Raw genomic sequence first — 22,333 nt, 5'->3', positions numbered from 1 at the left:
GAAAATGGAAGGGGTTAAAATGAGATAAGAGTATTTGCTGTGTAGTACATATTCGTGGTTTGTAGGGTTGTCACTGAGTTTCTCAGATATGGGTCTGCATTAAATAAAATCTCACCAAAAATACCCTTAATAATTTGTTTTTTTCATATTTGGGTAAAGGTACAGATTCTAGACAGGGTGCGGAGCTGTGGCGGTGTCACTGCTAAAGAGGAAGGATGCAGGCTGGCTAAGAAATGAAAGGGTAAGAAAACAGGAGCAGCAAACACTGTTGCTCCTTGTCTTATTCTCGGACACAGAGTTTCTGCAGTAATGACCACTCCACTTGTCTTCACAATTCGAAGCTAGGAAAACCTAAATGCTTTCTACTTCACTGATGAAATAACCCCAGTGGCACACACACATTTTTAATCTGTTTCTAAATACACAGGAAACAAAGGGCTGAAGATCACGAAATACATAAACTCAGGCTCTCCTAACTCCACTGTTAGCTATGAAAGATCTATAAAAGCAATTGTTATAATCACTATCTAAAATTTTCATGTATTGTAGAAAAGCAGGTAACCACCACCCCCTTCCTCCCTTTTTTAAGCACTGATTGAAGCCTGAAGTCAGGATCTTCCCTGACCTTGTACTTTTGTTTTTCAGATAGGGATTCATACTTTTGTCTGGGCCCGCCTTGGACTGTAATCCTACTACGTCCACTTCCCAAGTAGCTGGGATTACAGTCACATACCACCACACCCAACTTGTTAAGACAGGGTCACACTAACTTTTTTGCCCAGGCTGGCTTCAACATGATCTTCCTGTCTCCATCAGGAAGTCTTTGGGTTGGTCATGTAGGGGATGTTTTTAAAATTACAAAAGCTCAGCTATTATTGTGCTCTTTGTGCCTCTAAGGAATTAATAAAATGCACATTCATTTCTTTCCTTCTAAATGCTCCAGTTAAAATCCAAACAATGAAAAACATACGTGAAACATTATCTTGGACAACCTTTTTTTCATTATAGCAACAAAAAATGTGCAGTGTACACAGAATTCAAGTTTGGTTTTATTTTTTGTTTGTTCTTTAACAAGTCAAGAATAATACAGGCTACACGGCAAAGGAAGATGACATTAAGTTTGCAACAAACACCTGCTGGCAAAAACACATTACTAGCATTTTAAAAATTTACAAAAATTTAACAAAATCGTCTAGACAGCTATCTTCGTATTGGTAAACAAAGTATAAACAACTGGTTTATCCAGTCTCCACTGCACATCAGTCAAGCGCATGATAGAGATCCTCTTTGATTTTAAAAGAACAGAAACTAAACTAATCTATCTACTCCCCCACCCCTGCATTACAGTCCCAGGGAACTTGGGAGGGGACTGGAGGGGGTTATAAACAGGCCGACACCTGACACCGTGTACTTCAGCAGACTTCTCATTGACTCCTACTGCCTTGATACTTTTTGATTACTTCTTCCCTATGAGATAACAGTATTGTCATTCTGTCATGCTCTGTCATAAACACAGACACAAGAGGAGGGTGCTTTTCCTTTACTTTCTGTGGCCTTCCCTCGATAGCAACAGATGATAAAGGTTGGGCCTATACACGCATGCTGCCTTAGGTGTCTGAGTGGTAAAACGTGCACCTCCTACTTCAAAAAACACAAATAAAAAGTAGGTCTGGCCAAGGGCAGACTGCAGCCAGGAACACCATGTTTAATCCTTCACTTTGCTGATATAGTCAGTGAATTTGCTCATGTTTTCTTCCTGCTGTTCTAGGGCGTCCAGGACAATGCCCATGGGTGTCTTCTTCAAGCCGATCCCCTCAATTTTATTCTCCAGCTTGTTCTTCAGGTTCCGAAGTCTCAGCGATGCATGGATGAACATCACTACAAGAAAGTGGCCCACAGTTAGTGCCAAAGCAAGAATCCTCTTTGCCACACCGACAATGCACTCCTCCCCTTTTCCACACTCTTGGTAAATTGCCTCAGCCAACTGCTATGCAATCTGCCTGTCTCACTGATCCAAGCCTCTACGTGGCTACCTGGACTTTCCACAAAGCTGTTCATGGGGTCACACACAGAGTTCTTTGTGTGTGTGGGGGGGGAGTGCACGGTGCTCAGCCGGAAGCCCCGTAAGCTGGCAGCCACATTCTTTCCTTCACACACTGGCACTGTCACCTTGCAGATGCCCTTAAATGCCATGGCATTCAGGGTGAGTCAATGTGATTCCAACCCAAATAGAAATCCACTTACTCAAGGTTTTCCCCAAAGGAACTCTTACTCAATTTGGGGATTATCTTCATTTTGTTCTCTGCAGAAGACATAGGGGTAAAGCCCACTTTTAAGGTGCCTCCAAAGAGGCAGTTTTCCAAAGTGCTGGTGATCATTATGAACAACTGAGTTTACCATGACACAGATTCCTTGGCCCCTCTCCTGGACCCCCTGACCTAAAAATGGAATGGGAATCTGTATTTTAAACAGATTCCCTATGTGACCTATACCAGTGTTGTTTTTTTTCAACTTCCATGTAACATCCAAAGTTTCCAGAGAGCCTATTAAATAGGAAATTCCCAGTTTCTACCACCCCAAATTTAGACTAAGACAGAGATGGGCCTGCAGGTGGATCTTGGACCCTCATTTTGAAAAACACTCATGTGGTGGAGGCTCCCACCCTAACACTGGCCATCAGAAACACAAGGAACTTTTTAAACATGCATGTTCTTTGGGCGCTACTGTGGGCCCACAGAATCCAGATCTCCAAAGGTTATATGGCTTCAAAATTTGTATTTCACAAAAGCATTTTGGATGATTATCACAGTTATCAAAGTTTGAGTATCACTGCTCTTGTCTATGATCTCTTATTTTGTAGATGAGTGAACTCAGCTTCTTTAGGATGACTAGTCCAAACTTGCTGGTTTTGAGCAGATCTAGGAAAAGAAGTTACAATTCTTACCTGTCTATCTACATATTTTACTACTCTGGCTTGTCTCAGGCTCTTATGTAGAAAGGTACTAAGATCAACAAGTGCTGTGTTTAAACAGAATCATTGAAACACCAGCCTCTAGCATATAAGAAAAATTTCAAAAAGTCTGAATTTACCAACTCCAATATTTTATGTGAAAAGGTGTAGGATTTGTTCACAAATATCCTGGGCTTAATCTAACAAAATGTCAAATAGCAAAAGATTTTATTTAATGGAATAAATGCATAGGTGAAATTGTATTTTAAGCTAAAGTGATATTCCTGTCAATTAATGCAACAGAATTTCAATCAGATTTCTGTTGATGAGATTGCAATCTTTTCTCTGTTTTAGGCTTCAAGTGTTTGGGGTCTTAGTAAATAACACTTTTGCAGTTTAGAAACACCTGGTTCACTGGATTTTGACTATCTACACATTGGGTCAGTTATTCTTATAAATTTAACCATCTTTGGGCACTAGTTATGATCTTCTGAGGTAAGTAGAGAAAATGATTTACTTCTAAATGACAAATACACTCATTCCTGGATCAGGGTAATATGAATGGTATTTCAAGATTACAGTCTAAGGCAGGCTGTACCAGTTCCTGCTGTATGACTTGGGATTTGTATCTGTCTTGTTTATTCCTGGGTCTCCATAAGAGTGTCTGACACACAGTAAGTGTCCATCCATATTTATGGAATTCATGAACTATTAGGCCTTAATCTGCTGTTTTTAGAAAATTCTGACACTATAGCAGACATGTCAACACACAGAAGAAACAAGTTATGCAATTCCCATTGGACAACTGTGGCTATATATATATATATATATATATATATATATATATATATATATATATTTTTTTTTTTTTTAATGGCAGCACTGGGGTTTGAACTCATGACCTCAAGCTTGCTAGGCAGGTGCTCTACCATTTGAGGCACTCCCAGTTGTGGCTACCTTTTTCTATGATGTAAGGAAAAAGAAAACTCAGGATCACTTACACAACAAAGGAAAAGTGATGCCAAACACGAAGACCATGACGCCTCCAAACATGGATATGAGGAAGTAGCTAGCCAGCATGACCACCATCACGAACGTCGTGGGGTACTGCTTCTTCAGCCGGCGGAGGACATCTTTATTGTGGGCTGCCCACACAAACCCCGTGAACACCAGCACTACCACAGTTCCGCCAAGTATCATGTTGAAGGGGCTTAGGAACCTGGAATATGAAAAGAACAGGAAGACCTGCTCAGCAGGTGTAGCAAGAGGAGGGAGAAGTGGGAATGTAGACTAGTACAACCACTCTGGAAAAAAATTTGGAGGCTACTTAAAAAGCTAGACATCGATCTACCATTTGATCCAGCAATACCACTCTTGGGGATATACCCAAAAGACTGTGACACAGGTTACTCCAGAGGCACCTGCACACCCATGTTTATTGAGGCACTATTCACAATAGCCAAGTTATGGAAACAGCCAAGATGCCCCAGCACTGACGAATGGATTAAGAAAATGTGGTATCTATACACAATGGAATTTTATGCAGCCATGAAGAAGAACGAAATGTTATCATTCGCTGGTAAATGGATGGAATTGGAGAACATCATTCTGAGTGAGGTTAGCCTGGCCCAAAAGACCAAAAATCGTATGTTCTCCCTCATATGTGGACATTAGATCAAGGGCAAACACAACAAGGGGATTGGACTATGAGCACATGATAAAAGCGAGAGCACACAAGGGAGGGGTGAGGATAGGTAAGACACCTAAAAAATTAGCTAGCACTTGTTGCCCTTAACGCAGAGAAACTAAAGCAGATACCTTAAAGCAACTGAGGCTAATAGGAAAAGGGGAACAGGTACTAGAGAAAAGGTTAGATCAAAAAGAATTAACCTAGAAGGTAACACCCACGCACAGGAAATCAATGTGAGTCAATGCCCTGTATAGCTATCCTTATCTCAACCAGCAAAACCCCTTGTTCCTTCCTATTATTGCTTCTACTCTCTCTACAACAAAATTAGAAATAAGGGCAAAATAGTTTCTGCTGGGTATTGGGTGGGGGAGAGGGAGGGGGCGGAATGGGTGGTAAGGGAGGGGGTGGGGGCAGGGGGGAGAAATGAACCAAGCCTTGTATGCACATATGAATAATAAAAGAAAAATGGAAAAAAAAAAGAGGAGGGAGAAGAAAAAGAAGAGTAGAAACAGTCATTGAATACACTAAGCCCTTTATCTACATTGGAACATTAAATCCTTGTAACCTTATGAAGTATATGTGATACATGCATTTCTCAAATGAAGAAACTTAGGTTTAGAGGTTCAAAAAGGGTGGAGATAAGATCACACCCAGGTAGTCTATCTGACTCTTACAAAACTGGTCACTCCATCTTACCAGAAGCCCACAATTTTGAAGACTAAAATTTCTTTGGGCGGTGGTGTATTTATCTTTCATACAGCCTGGGCTCTAGCACACAGTAGGTTTCATTTTCTTAGCTATACATGTGTATTTCAATCCTTATAGAAGTTGTCATCATGGATGAATGCAGTATCTCTACACACAATGGCCTCTGTGGGCCAGATCCAGTCTGCAGTCACATTTTTGTTTAACCTATAAAGTGTTTTTTGTTTTTTTTTTTTAAACTTTTACTTGAATCCCCAGTGTGTAAACAGTCCATAAAACCTAGGATATTGCAGGGTGCCAGTGGCTTATGCCTGTAATCCTAGCTACTCAGGAGGCAAAGATCAGGAGGATCAAAGTTCGAAGCCAGTCCAGGCAAATAGTTCATGAGACCCTATCTCGAAAAACCCTATCACAAGAAATTGGACTCGTGGAGTGGCTCAAGGTGAAGGCCCTGAGTTCAAGCCCCAGTACTGCCAAAAAAAAACAAAACAAAACAAAAAAAAACAACCTGAGATATCTTGCTTCTCCATGAACAAGGAAATCTAAACAAGAGTGCCTTCTCATTCAGACACAATAAACACTCGTCATTTAGTCCCAGGCTCCACCACTCTCTACTGTGTTCTAGCTGCAAAGGCCCAAAGTGAACTGCCATTCATCACTGTTTTTCTAATAACTGAATCACTTTCTTACATAATCTACCTGCCCTATGGAGGCATTTGAGTTTATGACTCCTGATATAGAGTCCATTACTAATGTCTTCAGAGACCCAAAGCATCAAAGGTGTGTTGTCAACTGAGATTTCCAAGTACATAGCCTCTGGGTTCACTGTTACAGGAGCGAAAGGTCTTCATTATAGGATAGTGCTCACACTACTCTTGATAATGTGGGAAACTCTTTATGATGAAGAAATTTAGACCAAGTATTTCATAAATGAAAATGGCTAGGCACTGTAGTCCCTCACCCCAACCCACTGTGCATGCAAAGTCCTTAACAAGATCTTTGGGGTGGGTAACTACAATGAGTTATTAACTTTTTTTTTCTTTTGGTAGGGCTGGGGTTTGAACACAGGGCTTTGTGCTCACAAAGCAAGCACTCTACTGCTTGGGCCACTCCAGTCCATTTTGCTCTCATTATTTTGGAGATGGGGGTCTCTCAAACTACTTGCCTATTTGACTGTATTGGCCTTGAACCATGGACCTTTCTGATCTCAGATTCCCAAGTAGTGAGGATTACAGGTGTGAACCTCAACTTTTTATCCTACAGGCTGACAAGGATTTTCCTTGGGAAGGACAAGGAGGGTCTGTGTGTTTTCCTTGTGCTTTGAATAGCAACATAATTGATTTACAAATGAGGGGAGGTGGTGCTCAAAGCCCACTTTCTGTGATATGAAAGATTCCTACTCATATTTGGATACATATTTAGGATAATCATGATTCTTTTTTTTTAAGTTCCTTTAAATTTTAGCTTTTATTCTGCCTGCTGAAACATATAAGCTACATTTACAGTTTTGAATGAGGAAAGATAGTTTCTCCCACTTTACTGGATGAAATCAAGAGATATAATCGATGTGAAACCACTTATAAAAAGTTAAAAAACTGTTAGAAAAGCATGGAGTGGTAGAACATAATTTAAAACAAACACTGTAATAACAAGTTGCTTATTTCAATAGAAATCCTTGCAAACACTTACACCCTTAGTCAATAAGTCCCTCAGAATCTAAGGAGATTAATAAAATTGCAAAGATTGAGATATAACAGTGTTCATATCTGTGGTATTTATGACTAGAAACTTCTAGAAACAACCTATATGGCCAACAGGTTACTAGACAGGGGTATATACAGTTATTTTTAAACAGATGAACTACACTTTTTTAAAAAGTTGAACAACATGGGAAGACAATAATATATTGAGTTGGTGAAAACAACTATAATACATTCTCTCTGTCAGGTGAATTTATCATATGTGAGATATAGCCTAGAAGTAAAAATTTCTAAAATTAGTATGTTATTGTATAAACCAAAAAAGTGAACACATAAAAAAAGAAAATACAAAAATGCAAAAAGCAGTTGTTCTTCAACCTACCACCCAAGCCTGACACAGGCATCAGTCCAGTAGCACTAATGGGATTTCAGTTCATACACCACTGCACCACTGGTCCTTCTCCCACTCGGCCTTGGCTCCCTGCTCTTTCTGCAGGTCCTCTCATGGCCAGTTGGCACCACTTGGCCTCCTCCAAGCTCTTACGTAGTAGCCTGCCCTCCTTCCTGTCAGTTCTGTATTACCTGGGTCCGTTTAGCCTCTCTGCTTTTTAAATTTTATTATTTTGTTTTATTTGGGTTAAACCTCGTCTCCTGAAATAACCCTGTAATCTAGGAAAGACAAACTGATCTAGGAAAAGGAAGAAAGGGCAGAATGAGCTCCTCTGCAACAGGTAAGAGGGAGATAGAGTAAACAGGGCTCAGAAACTCTCAAAGATTAATAAATATAATTTCTAGCACTAAAAAGGATTCTGAGAGAAATTAAACTGAAAGACTGTAGCAGCTGAACTGGGTAGGGGCATCATAGATAGTTTATTCCTATTTGTGTATTTCTATTTTCATATTTCTCAATGGCTATGTGTTACTTGAATAATTTAAAACAGCCAATATTTAAAAAAAACAAATGAAGTGGGGAAAGGTACCTGAAAGAAAGATGCCCTTTTACAAAGCCTTGCCTTTCACCTGGAATCTACCCAAATGTTCTGAGCTATAAGGAAAAGCATGGACTAAAACTAACACAAAGGACTGGACAGGAGGCTAAAGTTTAAGAAAACCCCTTCATACAAACTGCCTTTAGGAGATGGTCAGTTGGCAGCAAAGCATCAGAGCATCAGTTCTTTCTAGATATTCATTAAAACAGTAATTCATGAAGCATATGATAAAGTTCGTATCAAGCCTTTCTATTTTCCTCTGGACAAGTAAGGTGGACATCTAGATTGAATATCTAAATAAAGCCAAGCACACAGAACAATGAAAACTCCAGGCCTGACTCGAGCAATTCCAGATTTGCTTTTCACCTGTTCCTGCTGCTCATGTTCAAGGGAAAAGAACAGCGAGGACTCCTATAGAACTGGTTTTAGATTTCAACACGCCCAGCCACAAGTTATAATTAGAAAGTAACCAAGTTTCCACTCTGGAAACATCTCACAAAGTTATTGGGAGGAGAAATGATTTTTTTCTGTATTCTGATTACATGCAATTCTATTCTGAGAAGTAGTAAAATGCATGCAATACCAATGCACTTAGAGCAAAATCTCTCTCTCTCTCTCTCTCTCTCTCTCTCTCTCACACACACACACACACACACACACACACACACACACACACAGGATCAATTTGAGAACCAGTTCTTATCTAAGATGCTTTTAGCCAACAGTTGGACTATTAGTCATCCCAATCGAGACAAGAACACCTTAGGATAAAAGTTTCCATAAATAAGACACTCATCTTCCATGTGGACAACTGTTAGTGGGCTCTATTGGGTGGAGTGTCATTTACTGGTAGAAAATGACACTTTCCATGAAGGAAAGAGGGAGGAAGAGACAGAGAAAGAGTCAGAAAACAGAAGGAAGAGTGAAGGAAAGAGAGGGAAAGAAGAAACAGGACACTTGATTTTATGTTCTTAGTGGATACAGGACCTAGTTATGTAAATTGAAAACACTAAATGTGTTTTCTATTTTCAGAGAAATTAGTATACACATAAATTACCTCATTCCAATTAATAATTCATAAATCCTTTCCTGTAATAGTTAAGAATTGTAGTGGAGTCATTCATGGTTGCAAAAATGTTTAGAATTTCACGGCAAACTTTTGTAGTAGTCTTAAAGGATGGATCAGTATGGTCCTATTATAAAAAACTGGGGCCCAAGGAAGTGAAGAGACAGTCAAAGGGAGCCAAAGGATAAAAAAGACAAAAAAAAATTGCCAATTGTGACAGCGATTCATCATATAGGCTATTCTGTATGTTAACCAGCTTCAGGGATTTCCCCCACCATTCCAAGTTACCCTATTTTTCCAGTTGGAGTAACCACTGAAGATCACCATGGCATCTTTCCTCTCAGCAAGTTCACATCTCTTAATGGAAAGTGGCAGAGGCTGACGGTGTTGCTCAGTGGTAGAGTGCTCTGCTAGCACATGACAGTCCCTGTATTCCATCCCCAGCACCACAAGAAAGGAGTATAAGTATCAAGGCAGGTGGCTATAAGTGGGTGTGGACACGTGTCCCAAACTTGCCAACACAATTCAACTAGCCAGATCTACAGTTTCAGCACAAATTGCTGAAGGTAGACCATCTTGGCCAATCAGAGTTTTAGAGCCAGAAGGAACCTTGAAAACCTACCTCATTTTATGTATCAGCAAGCTAAGCAATCAACAAGTAAGTATGTCCAATAAATATGACCAAGGTTGGCAGTAAAATTCATCAAACAGAGGTCCTCAGATCAAATCAAGTGTATGTTTGGTCACTACTACCATAACAACAAGAACCCAAGAGGCAGGGAAATGTTTCCTAAGCAGAATCAACTTTGCATTGAGTTCCAGTTTTCTAACCCCAAAAGCTATTTTTGAAGTGTGGTTCCTGAGGAGACCTGACTCACCAAGAAAAGAGGTGGCGGGGTTGGGGGTAGAGACAATTTACTCCCAGTGTGCTTCTCTAAATGGGTGAGGTTTTTCTGCAGTCCTTCAATAGCCAGACGGCTCACAGCAATTATGAATGCACACCCATCCACTTTCTTGCTTCTAGAATAAAAGCACAATTCTTTACACATCCTGTAAGGCCTGCCTGCCTCTGTAGCCAGAACCACTGTATCCAGTTGAGAAGATGAGGGAGCCTGGGTGAGGGTAAGTGAGTCCTGAAATCCAGCCCATACTTAGCTGCATCCACTAAGGGCACCTTTGGTAAGTAGCATGAGGGACCTCCAAAGGCAGCAGCAGTCCTCCCTGACAGCCGTCTCATGCCACCTCCTGATTCTGCACTCACATCCTTGCGGATACTGTCTCTCCCCAGAGCTCACCTTGCCTCCTGGCTACGGACAGGCTGTGCACTGTCTTTCTGCTTGATTCACTCTGACCTCCTTCACATCTGAGTTCTGCCAGCCTCTCTGAATAGGGCTCAGCACCATATGCCTCTTCTGTATAGCACATAGCACAGTGGCAGCTTTACATCTATTTGCTTGAGAGTTGAATGAATCTCTCTGATCCCCACTAGACACTAATGCTCCGGACAACTACAGGGACCAGGACATTTTAACCCCAGCACCTACCATAGGGCCTGATGCAATGTGATGAGAGAAAGAAAGGTAAGAAACTAGCAGATTTTTGTGGTATTTAAATAAGCTCAGCATATTCCTGTGGCCATGAGTTAAGGGACATGAGTTTTATCTTGGACAAGCCACTGGATATTCCTTGTATACTAAATAGGACTAGGGAAATAGTCCCTATCTTTGTTCCTTCCCAGAGCTTGTGAATGGGGCGGGGGGGGGGGGTAACAAATGAAAAACCAAAACTGGGAAAAATAGTCTAAACTCCCATGCACAATAATTGTAAGGGACAATTACTGTGAAATGATTGGCTGAGGCCAGAAGGGCATGTTGGCTTGCTGGAGGGAGGAACTTTTGCAAGCTGTCACTAGCACGGGCTGGCACAGTGCGGGTGGGAGGGAGAGAGATTCACACCCTGCAGAGCTGTCCTTGCTGGGTTCTCTTTAATTTCTCTGATAACTGCAATGTCTTCTGTCCTGGCAAGAACTATTTCTGACTATGTGGGCTCTGATGTGACCATTGTCTCCTGGGCCTAAGGGTCATGAGATAAAGAAGGCTTCAGAGAAAGTGGAACAGGGCCTGTCTCTTTCCTCACAGAAAGGTCAATGTAACCTAACCTTGTGATTTCCCTAACCTGTTGGATGAGCCCATAGGATTTACTGCAAGCTCACCGTGTATTAAATATGTACTGCATCCAGGTACTTTGCACCATCAAACTAAGCCCTCACACGCAAGCGATCCATCATCTTTGAAGTAGGGTGGCATCAAAATGCATTCATAGCAAGACCTCAGATTTGTTTTGTATTTATCAAGCTATTTGATTGCTTATTTTATATAATTTTTTGGGGGGGGTGTGTTTTGAGATAGGGTCTTACTAGGTAACCTTGGCTCCTCCTTCCTCTTCCTCCCGAGTGCCTTATAGGTATGCATCACCACACCTGGCTTGCTGGTTTTATTTCTAGTAAACAACTGGCTGGAACTGGGTTAGAAGTCATAAATATGATGGTTCCCACAGCAACGGAACTTCAAATAACAGAACAAGACTGATTAAGCTGTAACAAATTTTTTTTTAAGTTTTTTTAATTTTGGAAAAATCTCTAACATTTACCAAGGTAGAATATGAGCCCTAACATACTTGTCACTGCTTTGGTCATTATTACAACCAGGAATTTTTTTGAAAAGAATGAAGTAAGATATGTATTAGTTTTTCCTGAATGCAGTTGATAAATGTTATTTTTTTATATAATGTTTTGTTGTTATTTATTTATTTATTTTGGCAGTACTGGAGTTTGAACTCAGGGCCCTGTGCTTGCTAGGCAGGTACTCTACTTCTTGAATCACACCTCCAGCCCAGGAAATTTTAAGAAGGAAAGGTACTGAAAATTATTGTCACATGGCAAGTTCTTACAGAGCACGGAGGAAAGACAGACATTGGAAAAATGCTAATGAGCTTGGTGGCACAGGAACTAGCTCCTTCCCCATGGGAGCTTTTACCTCGAACCAACCACCCAATTTCTGCATTCTCTTTTCTCCCTCTAAGACAAGAAGAATCTATAACAATGGGTTATGAAGTAGATGAGCAGAAGTAGGAACTTTAAATGGGCTGTCTGCCAACAAATACTTAGAGAAGGGGCCAGAAAATCTTATCTATTTACAGTAAATGCTTGTAGACTAGGAGCAAGACTACAGGTTTCATCTAAAATTAAAAGCATTCCCTGAAACAGAAACCAAAACACATTGCAAGAGATGGAGGGAAGGCATCAAGGATAAGCATTGTAAAAATGAGCGATAAAGGGCAGATTTCATTTATCCCAAAGGAAAATAACAAGAAAGTTCAAATACTGATGTTCAATTTGGTATTATGTAGATAGGTCAAGAACTGGAACTTAACCTTTCCCTTTTTTTTTTTTTTTTTGCAGTACTGGGGTTTGAACTCAGGGCCTCACACTTTGCTAGGCAGGCGTTCTACCACTTGAGCCACTCTGCCAGCCTTGGTTCTTAACCTCTTAGAACTAGATTTCCTATACAGAGTTCTGAACCTCTAAATTGATTGCCAGCTTATGCCTTCTAAGAGAATAAGCCAGGAGTCCAGACTATACTCATTTATTTGTACAATTTTGTAGAAAAATTGTAAATACTTTCCTAAGAAAAGGAAACAGGAACTATCAGCCAGTTGACAGTGTCAAGGAACATTAAAAAAAAAATCTGTAGTACTGAGATTTGAACTCAGGGCTTTGTGCTTGCAAAGCAGGTGCTTTACTGCATGAGCTACCCCTCCACTTCATTTTGCTCTGGTTATTTTGGGGATGAGGTCTTGCAAACTATTTGCCAGGCTGGCCTTGAACCTTGATCCTCCTGAGCTCAGCCTCTCAAGTAGTTAGGATTACAGTCATGAGTCACTGGTGCCTGGCTAAAAAAAATTTTTTTTTTAAGTTGGGGCTGGGGGTGGGAAGAAGTCAAGAAGACTTCTGGAGGTGTGGCTCAAGCAGTAGAGCACCTGCCTAGCAATGGTGAAGCCCTGAGTTCAAACCAAAAAAAAAAAGTCAGGTAACACAAGACCCATTCCAGGTATTGCAAAAAAAAAAAAGGAAGTCAATGAGAACAAGGTTATAGAAGTAATGTCAGTTGATTTGATTTAATAAAAGTCAATTCTTATGAAGAATTTTTATTTTTATTTATTTATTTATTTAAATAATAAAATCCTATTTTTTTATTCATTTATTCACATGTGCATACATTGTTTGGGTCATTTCTCCCCCCTGCCCCCATCCTCTCCCTCCCACCTCCCCTTGCTTCCAGGAAAAACCTGTTCTGCCCTTATCTCTAATGTTTTGGGTCTTTTTTGCAAACTATTTTTTTTTCTTTTCTTCATATGTGCATGCAATGTTTGGGTCATTTCTCCCCCCTTCCCCCCCGCCCCCTCCCTTACCCCCCCACCCCTTCGCTACCAGGCAGACCTTATCTCTAACTTTGTTGAAGAGAAGACATAAGCATAAAAAGAAAGACAAAGTGTTTTTGTTAGTTAAGGATAGCTATACAGAGAGATTCCTAGCATTGCTTTCATGTACAAATGTGACAACCCAAGTTGATTCATCTCTAACTGATCTTTACACTGGTTGCTGATCCCCTTCTCATGTTGACCTCTGTCGCTTTCTGTATTAGTTCCTCTGGAGTGGGGACATCAAACGCTTTCATGTTTTGGGTTTACTACCTATCCCCATACCTCCCCTATGTGTTCTCCCCTTGACATGTGACCCAAGTCCAATAACACTGCTGTATGTGAAGAATTTTTAGTTTAAACATTTGAGTGTTGACAGACCTCTTCAATATCTGTATTCCTGTCTATATTCAGAAGAAATGCATGACCCATCAGAAGAAGACATAGGCCAGCATTCTACTTGCCCTGTATCAAGAGCAATCAAAGGGATTTGGCAGAGCAGAGGAGGTTAATTCTATTCTGGGAGGACTGGGGAGAGGAAGGATGTCCTCAGGGCCTTGACAGTATTTAGCACAGATAGGAACTCAGTAAATATTTGTTGCACTGAGAGAAGGCTTCTGAGCTGTGAGTGAGAATAAGCAAAATTTAATAACCTTTTCCCCTGTCCCCATAATTCCCCAATTGGAAGTTGGAATCATACAGGAGAGTTCAGGTACAGCAAGTAGAAAAAGGTGTGCATTTGTGTACATGTGTATCTCTGAAAACTTGCTATACTTGTACACAAATTAATTCTTATATATTAATTCTAGACTCTCAACTTGAGGGTGGGGGGCATCACAGTTGTTTTATTCTCTGCTGTATCTCCTACTAGTGTCCTAGCAGTTGTCAAGGCTTCCTACACTTTGGTGAGTGAATGAAATTCAGTAATATTGTAAAACTGGGCCTGGAGCTGACTGATACCCAAAACATTTCTCTAGTGTCAACACAAACACACCACAATTCATTGGAACTGCAAATGCTCTTGTTGAAAAAGGAAAAACCAGTAGCTTCCATTTTTTGTTTATTGTTTAACATTACTTTATATTGGTGGTACAAAAGTAGTTTTAAAACTGTCAGAAATTAATGCATAAGCAAGCAAACCAATCTGTCAACATAAACTTTTTTAACTCTTAACTTTTTATTAATCATTTGCCATTAAAATATGTATTCAAATTACATCCATTTGAAGTGGTTTGACCACAGCTGAAGAGAACAGGTTGCCCTGTAACAAATCTATTTACAAAACCCATCAAAAAGCCTTTTTGGGTTTTTTTTTCTTCCATTATATTACATATTTTATTTTTTAAGCTAGCATATAACACAAGCTAAACTGATTAGTAGTGTGCTTACTCTTCCAATCTTCGGAGAAATACTTTGTTTTTACAAAATTTTATACCTTGTAGGCAAAAAAATTCTCACACCTTGACCACTGCCACTGACTTACTCTACTCTACAAGGTGCCTTCCTTCAATCCCTCCTCATACATAAACATTGTCAAGCACAGAGTTTTTACTTCCTTTTTCCTGAAAGCTAAAGCTTTAAGTACTGCAATTCTATGTACAGGTCTACAAGTTTGACAAAAATGAAAACAAGAATCACAACAAAAACCAAACAAGCTAACATTCTTAGAAAACTGCAAACCAGCTAGAAAATATTCCAGCAATATTTTCAAATTAATGGCTACATTTTTATACTTTCATTTTTGGAAGGATAAAACTTACTTGCTTAAGTGTTCATATTTTTTTTTAAGTCTTACTTTCTTGACAGACATATTATCTAAAGCTATCCACAAAAGCCAACAAAACATAGTCATAAACTCGAAGTTGTGTCACCTTCAGTTCTTTTGAAACTGGAAAACCATGTGTCAAAGACGAAGAACTCATTATCTGTCAACCCAAGCCATGTTCCTTTAGAGGAGGGGCAAGTGTTACTCCACACACCGGCTTCTTACTGCCAACATACACTGAAACACAAACAGGGCCAATATGCAGGCACCAGGTAAAAGAGGGATGGGGCTTGTGGGTGGTTCAACAGTGACTAGATAGCTATCGTAAGAAAACAATTCATTCCCTGGGACAACTTTCTCAATATTAAAAAACAAAAACCTGTGACCTTGCTCACCTAACTAAAACCAGGGAAATACTCTTTGGTAAGCTGCTGGGGGTCTAGGCATCAAACACTTACCTCCTGCAAGTATCATAACACATTCCCATCCCGAACATCTTAGAAGAACATCACTTTCTTCTTCCAACTAGAAAGCTAGTTCTTCATCCTAACAGCACTGAAAAGTACAAACAGTATGGACATTTCCTAACACCACATGCAGACAGCCACAGGCTGTCATGCTCCTTTTCAAAAGAATTATAGTAATGCCTTTTTTCAAACCTAGACTACTTACTTTACAAAAGCCTTTCACCATTTTGAATAACTGAATGCGTACAGTGTCAGCTTATAAGCCCACCCTCCTGCAGGTAACATCTTCAGCAGGCCAAACTATCAGGCCACATGGTAATTTCTTTTGCCAAGAAAACCGGGGCTCATTTATTCAGCAGCTACATTGCTCTGTGCTAAGGAAGAGGCATCAACGGATACATGGCAGAATAAATGTGCCTTTGGGCTGGAGAAGCAGCAGAGACATTTATAGGATGCAAATTCTATGTGTGGTTGGTGAGTCTAAGGCCACACGCGAAAATGTAAGTTCTGAAGGCAAGAAGGAATTTTTGAGACTAAGATAAGCATAATAGTACGAATGTTCAGGTATTTAGTTAAATTTGGTTCATTAGGAGCTTTAGAAAACTTACAATGTGGCTTAATTGGAAAATTATTTCACTTTCTAGAAATAAACTGAGCTACTCTTAGCAGTGTTGTTTCCAATTAGCTACATGATCTCAAGCCTTTCTATTTCTGAAAGTAAGGGGCCTTAATAAGATCAATAGTTTTCAACTTCAACTTGGGAATATAGATCAGAATCACTTTGGGATTTAGGGTGGCAGGGGTGGGGGACAACAGATTTCTGGACCTAGTCAAAAACTATACATTTAGAATTTCCAAAGGCAACATCTGGCCATATAAATAAATTTATTTAAATTTTGTCAAGGTTTATTTTCAGCCAGACCAGACAAGTTCTTCTCAAATTTTAACATGCCTATGAATCATCTGAGACTCTTGCTAAAATGTACACCCAGTAGGTGTGAAATGGGTCCAGAGATTCTTCATGTCTGATAAACTACCTGTACAAGATGCTGCTGGTCCATGGCCCACCCTTTGAATAGATACCTCCAGCTCAAATCTTCTAGTTCTACCGAGCACACGGAAATTCCCATCCACAACTCCATTGTGTCACAGGCTTAGTACTTAAATTGCAAGGCCTTGCCTTTGTTTTTCACTTTTGGAAAAGAGGCAGAGACTTCCACTGCTGTGTGTGATATGAAAAGAGTATCTCAATGCCAAGGTGGCTCATGTCAAGGAAGGAGAAGATAAGTTATGACCTCTTCTATCTTAGCCATCTTTCCTTTATTTATTTCAAGAAATGAAAGCCATTTTCAGCAAAGCACACATCCTACAGTTGTTATTCGTGCTATTTCTTTTAAGCCATTCATTCTCTTCTGGAGTGATACCTTAGTCTCAAAAGAAAACTCATGTCTTCAAGGGCATGGAAATTCTCTAAGAAACACAATTTGCAATTGTGACAACACCACTAAAGTATATCCATCATCTAATACTCCAACCTAAGAGGATACACAAGTTGTGAGCATTTTAAACATGTCTATAATCTAGGATTTAATATAAGAGCAATGGATGTCTGAGTGTTATTTGCTAGGATTCTTTGATTCCTGTTTTATACCAGTGTTACTCCATAGCAAGTGAACTTCCGAGTAGAAAGCTAATAAAAGCAAATGCCAGAATTCTGTCAAAAAATACTTAAAATGTCCAGGCGGACTAATAAAAGGATGCTAGCATAACAAATCTAATAATCTGAGAATTATAATCAAAGCTGTGTAAAGCTTAAATCCACTCCATTCTCATGTTTGAAAAGTCAGGTACCAGAAGCTGCTTTGCTATGCAATTGCCAAAAAACTCTGTCTTTGTAAATTGTGCAGAAGAACCTTGTATTAAATGAGCGGAATTGGTCATACAGCAGTGGTTCTCAACCCTTGGAAATGTCTAGAGACACTTTCAATGGTCATGACAGGAGGGCGTATGGTGGACAGAAGTCAGGACATTGCTAAATGTCCAAATGCACACAGCTAAAATGTCAATATAGGGCTGAGCTGAGAAATCTTTCAGTAGAGGATTTCACCAGTGTGTTACAAAGTCAAAGTGAATTCCCTGGAATAAAAATCTTTTTAACTTTAATCTTTACACAGCCATAGTAATGCTAACCAGTACATAGCACAATACCTTCAGCAATGCCCCAGTGACAATTGCTCTGGTTGTATGTCACTGCCATGTGTTGCCATGCTCCTATGCACTCCAAATATTATACAGTAGTACCCCTGTGATCACACCGAGACCTTATGTTCCTTTACATAGTTTGTACTCACCAACTTAGTATCTGCTATATGGTAATACAGAAAAGAAAAATAACAATAATGACCAAAAAAAAAAAGAAGCAAGGAAAAAATAATCACAATCAAAACCTATAGTCTGTGGCCTCAAAGGTCTACAGTCCAGAGTGGAGATAAGAGAGCAATTTAAAGCCTTTGGTAACCCAAACAGCTGTGAGGACAGGTGTGGGATCCAAATGACACAGGAAGTAAGTTATGTTTGCTCAAAGAGATGACACTAAAGCTGAGTGTTACAGGAGTGGGAAAAAAGATAGGGAACTGGACTTTGGGTGGATGGAATCTCCAGTGTAAAAGCAATAACACTAATAGTGATTAGAAAAAATAGTATCATTTCGTGCAGCAAAAACCAGGAGGCTGGTACTATTGTGAAAGCCTTGAGGGTGAACTCAGTTCGCCCTCACCTTTGCCTGTGAGGTAGGAATGACTGTCTCACTTTAGAGATGACAAAGCTAAGGCTCAGAGTAACCCATGTGACTTGCGCAAGGTCACACAGACTGGCAGCTGGGATTCAAATGCTTAATCTGACTCCTAGCCACTGCCTTATACTACTTGAAGAGCCAGAAGATGTGAAAACTGTCTTCAAGAAGGACTACATATGAGCCAAGAGATTTAGCCAGAATTAATCTGAGATGCACAGTACACTTATTGCATGGACGCCATGTAACTGGTACACCATGCTTTTAGGATGAAGACCAAACTTCTAACTATGGGTATTCGAGCCCTGCCTGATCAGAATCCCATATACAGATTTATCTCCATCCTAATCCCTCTTAATCTCCATCTTGAGACAGGCAAACCTTTCCAGTGTTTCTGGATCTAGATTAAATCCACCAATGGTGTTTTCCTCTCCTTTCCTGCAAACTAAGAGTCAGCCCTGTCCTTCCTCACCTAAGCCAGTTTTCAATGTCAGAGGGAAGAGGTTATAGTCCCCCAATGCACTTGAGGGGCCTCCTTACCCACAGGGGATAGAACCAGTCAAGAGTACCCTTTGAACACATTCCTTAGACTCCATAACACCCAGTCCACATTTTTACATGAGTCATAAGGAACTATCATTGGCTGAGATTCCAAATAGCCTCTAGCAGTGCTTGGACCCACCCATCCCTTACAGCACCAAAAGAGGAGAGTTCTCTTCAGTACAGAACTATTCCAGAATCACCTGAGCTCCCTGACCTTGAAGGTATTTGGTTTCTTCCAGCTTTAAGAAAGGGACTATAATTCCAAACTTCCTGACTCCTAGGAAGATGTCTTAGTAGTTAGGAGCACAAGCCTAAGTCTATGACTTTAAGCAAGTCATTTAACTCTCTGAGCCTCAGGTGTAATAATAATAGCAGTTTATATTTATGGGGTTTATGACATAATGCAAGCAAAATACTTAGCAAAGTACTCAATAAATGTCTGTTTTTATTATCATTTGTGGGGGAAAAAACTATAGGCTGTGCTTGTAGATGCACTGAATCAGGGCTGATGGAGTAGCTCAAGTGGTAGAGCACCTCCCTTGCAAGTATGAGGCCCTGAGTTCAAACCCCAGTGCTGCTAAGAAAAACAAGAGAGATGCACTGAATCAGCTAAACTTTTACTGGAGTATGAAGAAAATTTTGCATTTTGACACACATAATTTTCAAAACAACTTTTACTACTTTAACTTTGGTAAGATTCGTTTTAACAAAAATATGTGGATAGGTACTTCTCACTTTTTTCTTTAACAATATCACTGGCAATCGACATCTATTTGAAAGGAGAATAAGAAGGGCTAACACCCCCAGATTGCCTGAATTAGGAGCCTACAGTGCCATATGACAGATATATTTAGTCAAGGGGCTGGCCCCTGGCCTTCAAGGTGAACAATGAATTCCACCAAGGAGGCAGGGCTGCCTGAACTGGTGCCAGCCTGCTTCTGGGGGGGAGGGGGAATGGAGCTGCTTCAAGAAAATACCCCATAACTAGATCACCAGATAAGATGCCTGCCTGCTTCTTGACAAAGAGAAAGGAAAAGAAAGTATAACCACAGATGCAAACCTACTTGCCACTTTTTTAAAGAAATTTCTTCATGTTCCAGGTCATAGCACAGACCCAGCTAGGGGAAGGTTCAGAGGGACCGCCTCAGGCCGGCCCTTCCCTGACTAATTGTTCCTTGGTGGCCACTCCAAACAGAGTCCATCACAGCCTGTGCCCTCTACACATTAGGCCTCTCCCAGAGCGAGTGGCACTCCTTCAGCAACACAGTGAGGATTCCTCTGACCATCTAGAGTCCCCAACTTGGTCTTCCACTTCTGCATGGGATGACCACTGGGAGCCACACCCGGAAAGTGTAAATTATCCCCTCTCCTCTCTGCTGTGTATTTGCTCTTTTAGCTTCTCAGAAAATGCCATGTGTCCCTGGGCCAGAATTCAAGTCTGATTCATCTTAGTGTGCTCCGCTCTAGGCATGGGGCCTGGCACACAGGGGTAGCTCAGTAAATAAGCCAACTAACACTGGGCTAACCTAAGACAACACCCTAGTCACCCACCCTTCCCCCTCCAAGTTTGACATTCTCTTTGCTTTTCTGTTTCTCTCTGTGTTTGCTCTGGAATAAAAATGTCAGAAACATCTTTTGGGGCCAGTGAGTGGTTTACAAAATCTGAGGGTGTTTGTTTGTTTGTTTGTTTTTGATTACTTTAAATAAATGCAGGATACAATCAGCATGGTGAAGAATATTGTCACCATTCCGCAAAAATGGGAGAAGCATTTTGAAAGGGTGAACTGCAAGGGAAGGTGGTTTCTAAGGAAGTAGGTGTGTGTCTGTGTCTGTGTGTCTGTGTGCGTCTGTGTGTACAATCTTAATTAACGCGGGCCACTTTTAAAGTACCGAATATTGAAAAGGCCTTCGGATGCAGTAAGACCCCAGGCTAGAGGGGGGAAGCTTAGAGAAAGTGACCAGTTCTGACAACTTCTGGAAGAAAATGCCAGACGGCCCTGTTCCCAAGAGTCACCCCACACTGGGAGATGCGCCATCAGGAGACTCCCACCCCCTCCTGCCCAAGCTCAGCTTTCTTGTACAGTGAGGCAGACATTAGGCAGAGAACCAGCCACCTAGATGAGATGCCCTTTTAGGACAACGCCCAGAGTCCACACCATGTCTCCCAGGCTTCTCTGGGCAGCCCCACGACAAGGTTGCTGCACTTTCCGTTTATTTGTAAAAAGACCGAAGGCGCTACAAATTATCTCCCCAGCAAGAGCCTGATCCCGGCGCAGGGGAAAAAAAAAACAATAGTCCTCCCCTCCCCCCCAGGTCCCTAGAGCCCCCCTCAAGTCTCACCCCCGGCACAGAAAAAGAAAGGGGACCCCCAGATAGTTAGGGCCTCGCCCTGAGAACACGTTTCCCCTAGCTTGGCCGCTTGCAGAATTGCTAGGCAGGAGCTGAGCTTTGGGCAGACGGCGTCTGTCCATCCAGTGGTCCAGTCCCCCTTCCCCGGTCCCCTCCATGCTGGGAGACCCCACTTACCCCACGACGGAAATCATCATGGCAGCCACCACCAAGTAGTTGGTCTGGTAGTAGAGCAGATTGCTCACTACACGGTTGTTCCATTTGGAAATGTCCCTGAAGTCCGGCCGGGCAAAGCGGTCAGAGCCCGGGAAGAAATCGTCCCAGGCGCGGAGGGGGGCGATGGTCACGTCCATGTTTCTCAGCCCCGCGGTCTTCACCTCCGGAATCCGCCGGCGGCGGCGGCGGCAACCGAGCTGGGGGGACGACGACAGTGGCTCTGCGGTTGGTGCGCAGCAGAGCTACGAAAATTGGGAGCGGGCGGGCGAGTTTGCTCTTCCTTACTTCTTGATTGGCTGGAAGTGGGTGGTTACCTGAACGCGAGGGCCCCACGACACAGCCAGGGACCAAATGCAAAACCGAAATGAAATGACAGAAAGCAAACAGCGGAAATCCCCCGTCTAAGGGAAGTGACAACACCTTCCCTGGAAGTTCTTATTACCAGCCCTTTCCCTTTTAAATCCTCCTTGTGGATGTCTAACCTAGGACTGTGTTTGTTCTCTGCCTCTAAAAAAAAAAAAAAAAATTGACAGCTGTTCTGATGCCCATCTAAGTGGAATGGAATGGAAGACGTCCATAGTGTTAGTGGAGGATGAGCTGGACTTGAAAATTAAGTGTCACTA

General features: G+C 41.2%; 1 protein-coding gene across 1 annotated transcript; it reads right to left on the bottom strand.

Annotated features, from left to right (window-relative positions):
* Nucleotides 1-1,031: 1,031 nt before the first annotated feature.
* Arl6ip5 (ARF like GTPase 6 interacting protein 5) lies at nt 1,032-22,067 on the bottom strand. The gene is made up of 3 exons (XM_020171315.2): nt 21,672-22,067; nt 3,952-4,169; nt 1,032-1,878 (listed from the first exon to the last, which is right to left on the bottom strand). The coding sequence occupies exons 1-3, from the start codon at nt 21,845-21,847 to the stop codon at nt 1,706-1,708; spliced, it is 567 nt and encodes a 188-aa protein (XP_020026904.1). The 5' UTR covers nt 21,848-22,067; the 3' UTR covers nt 1,032-1,705.
* Between the last annotated feature and the right edge of the window lie 266 nt (nt 22,068-22,333).

This window comes from Castor canadensis, chromosome 10, assembly GCF_047511655.1.
Source record: "Castor canadensis chromosome 10, mCasCan1.hap1v2, whole genome shotgun sequence".
Taxonomy (NCBI): domain Eukaryota; kingdom Metazoa; phylum Chordata; class Mammalia; order Rodentia; family Castoridae; genus Castor; species Castor canadensis.
The sequence above is the reverse complement of the archived record's forward strand: the minus strand, read 5'-3'. Positions and strand labels throughout refer to the sequence as shown.

Excerpts from the sequence above, each read along its gene's own strand:
- Arl6ip5 (XM_020171315.2), bottom strand. The coding sequence starts at position 21,847 with ATGGACGTGACCATCGCCCCCCTCCGCGCCTGGGACGATTTCTTCCCG. Across the intron at positions 4,170-21,671 it reads ATGATGATTTCCGTCGTGGG|GTTCCTAAGCCCCTTCAACA; the intron begins GTAAGTGGGGTC and ends TTCATATTCCAG. Across the intron at positions 1,879-3,951 it reads CATCACTTTTCCTTTGTTGT|TGATGTTCATCCATGCATCG; the intron begins GTAAGTGATCCT and ends ACTTTCTTGTAG.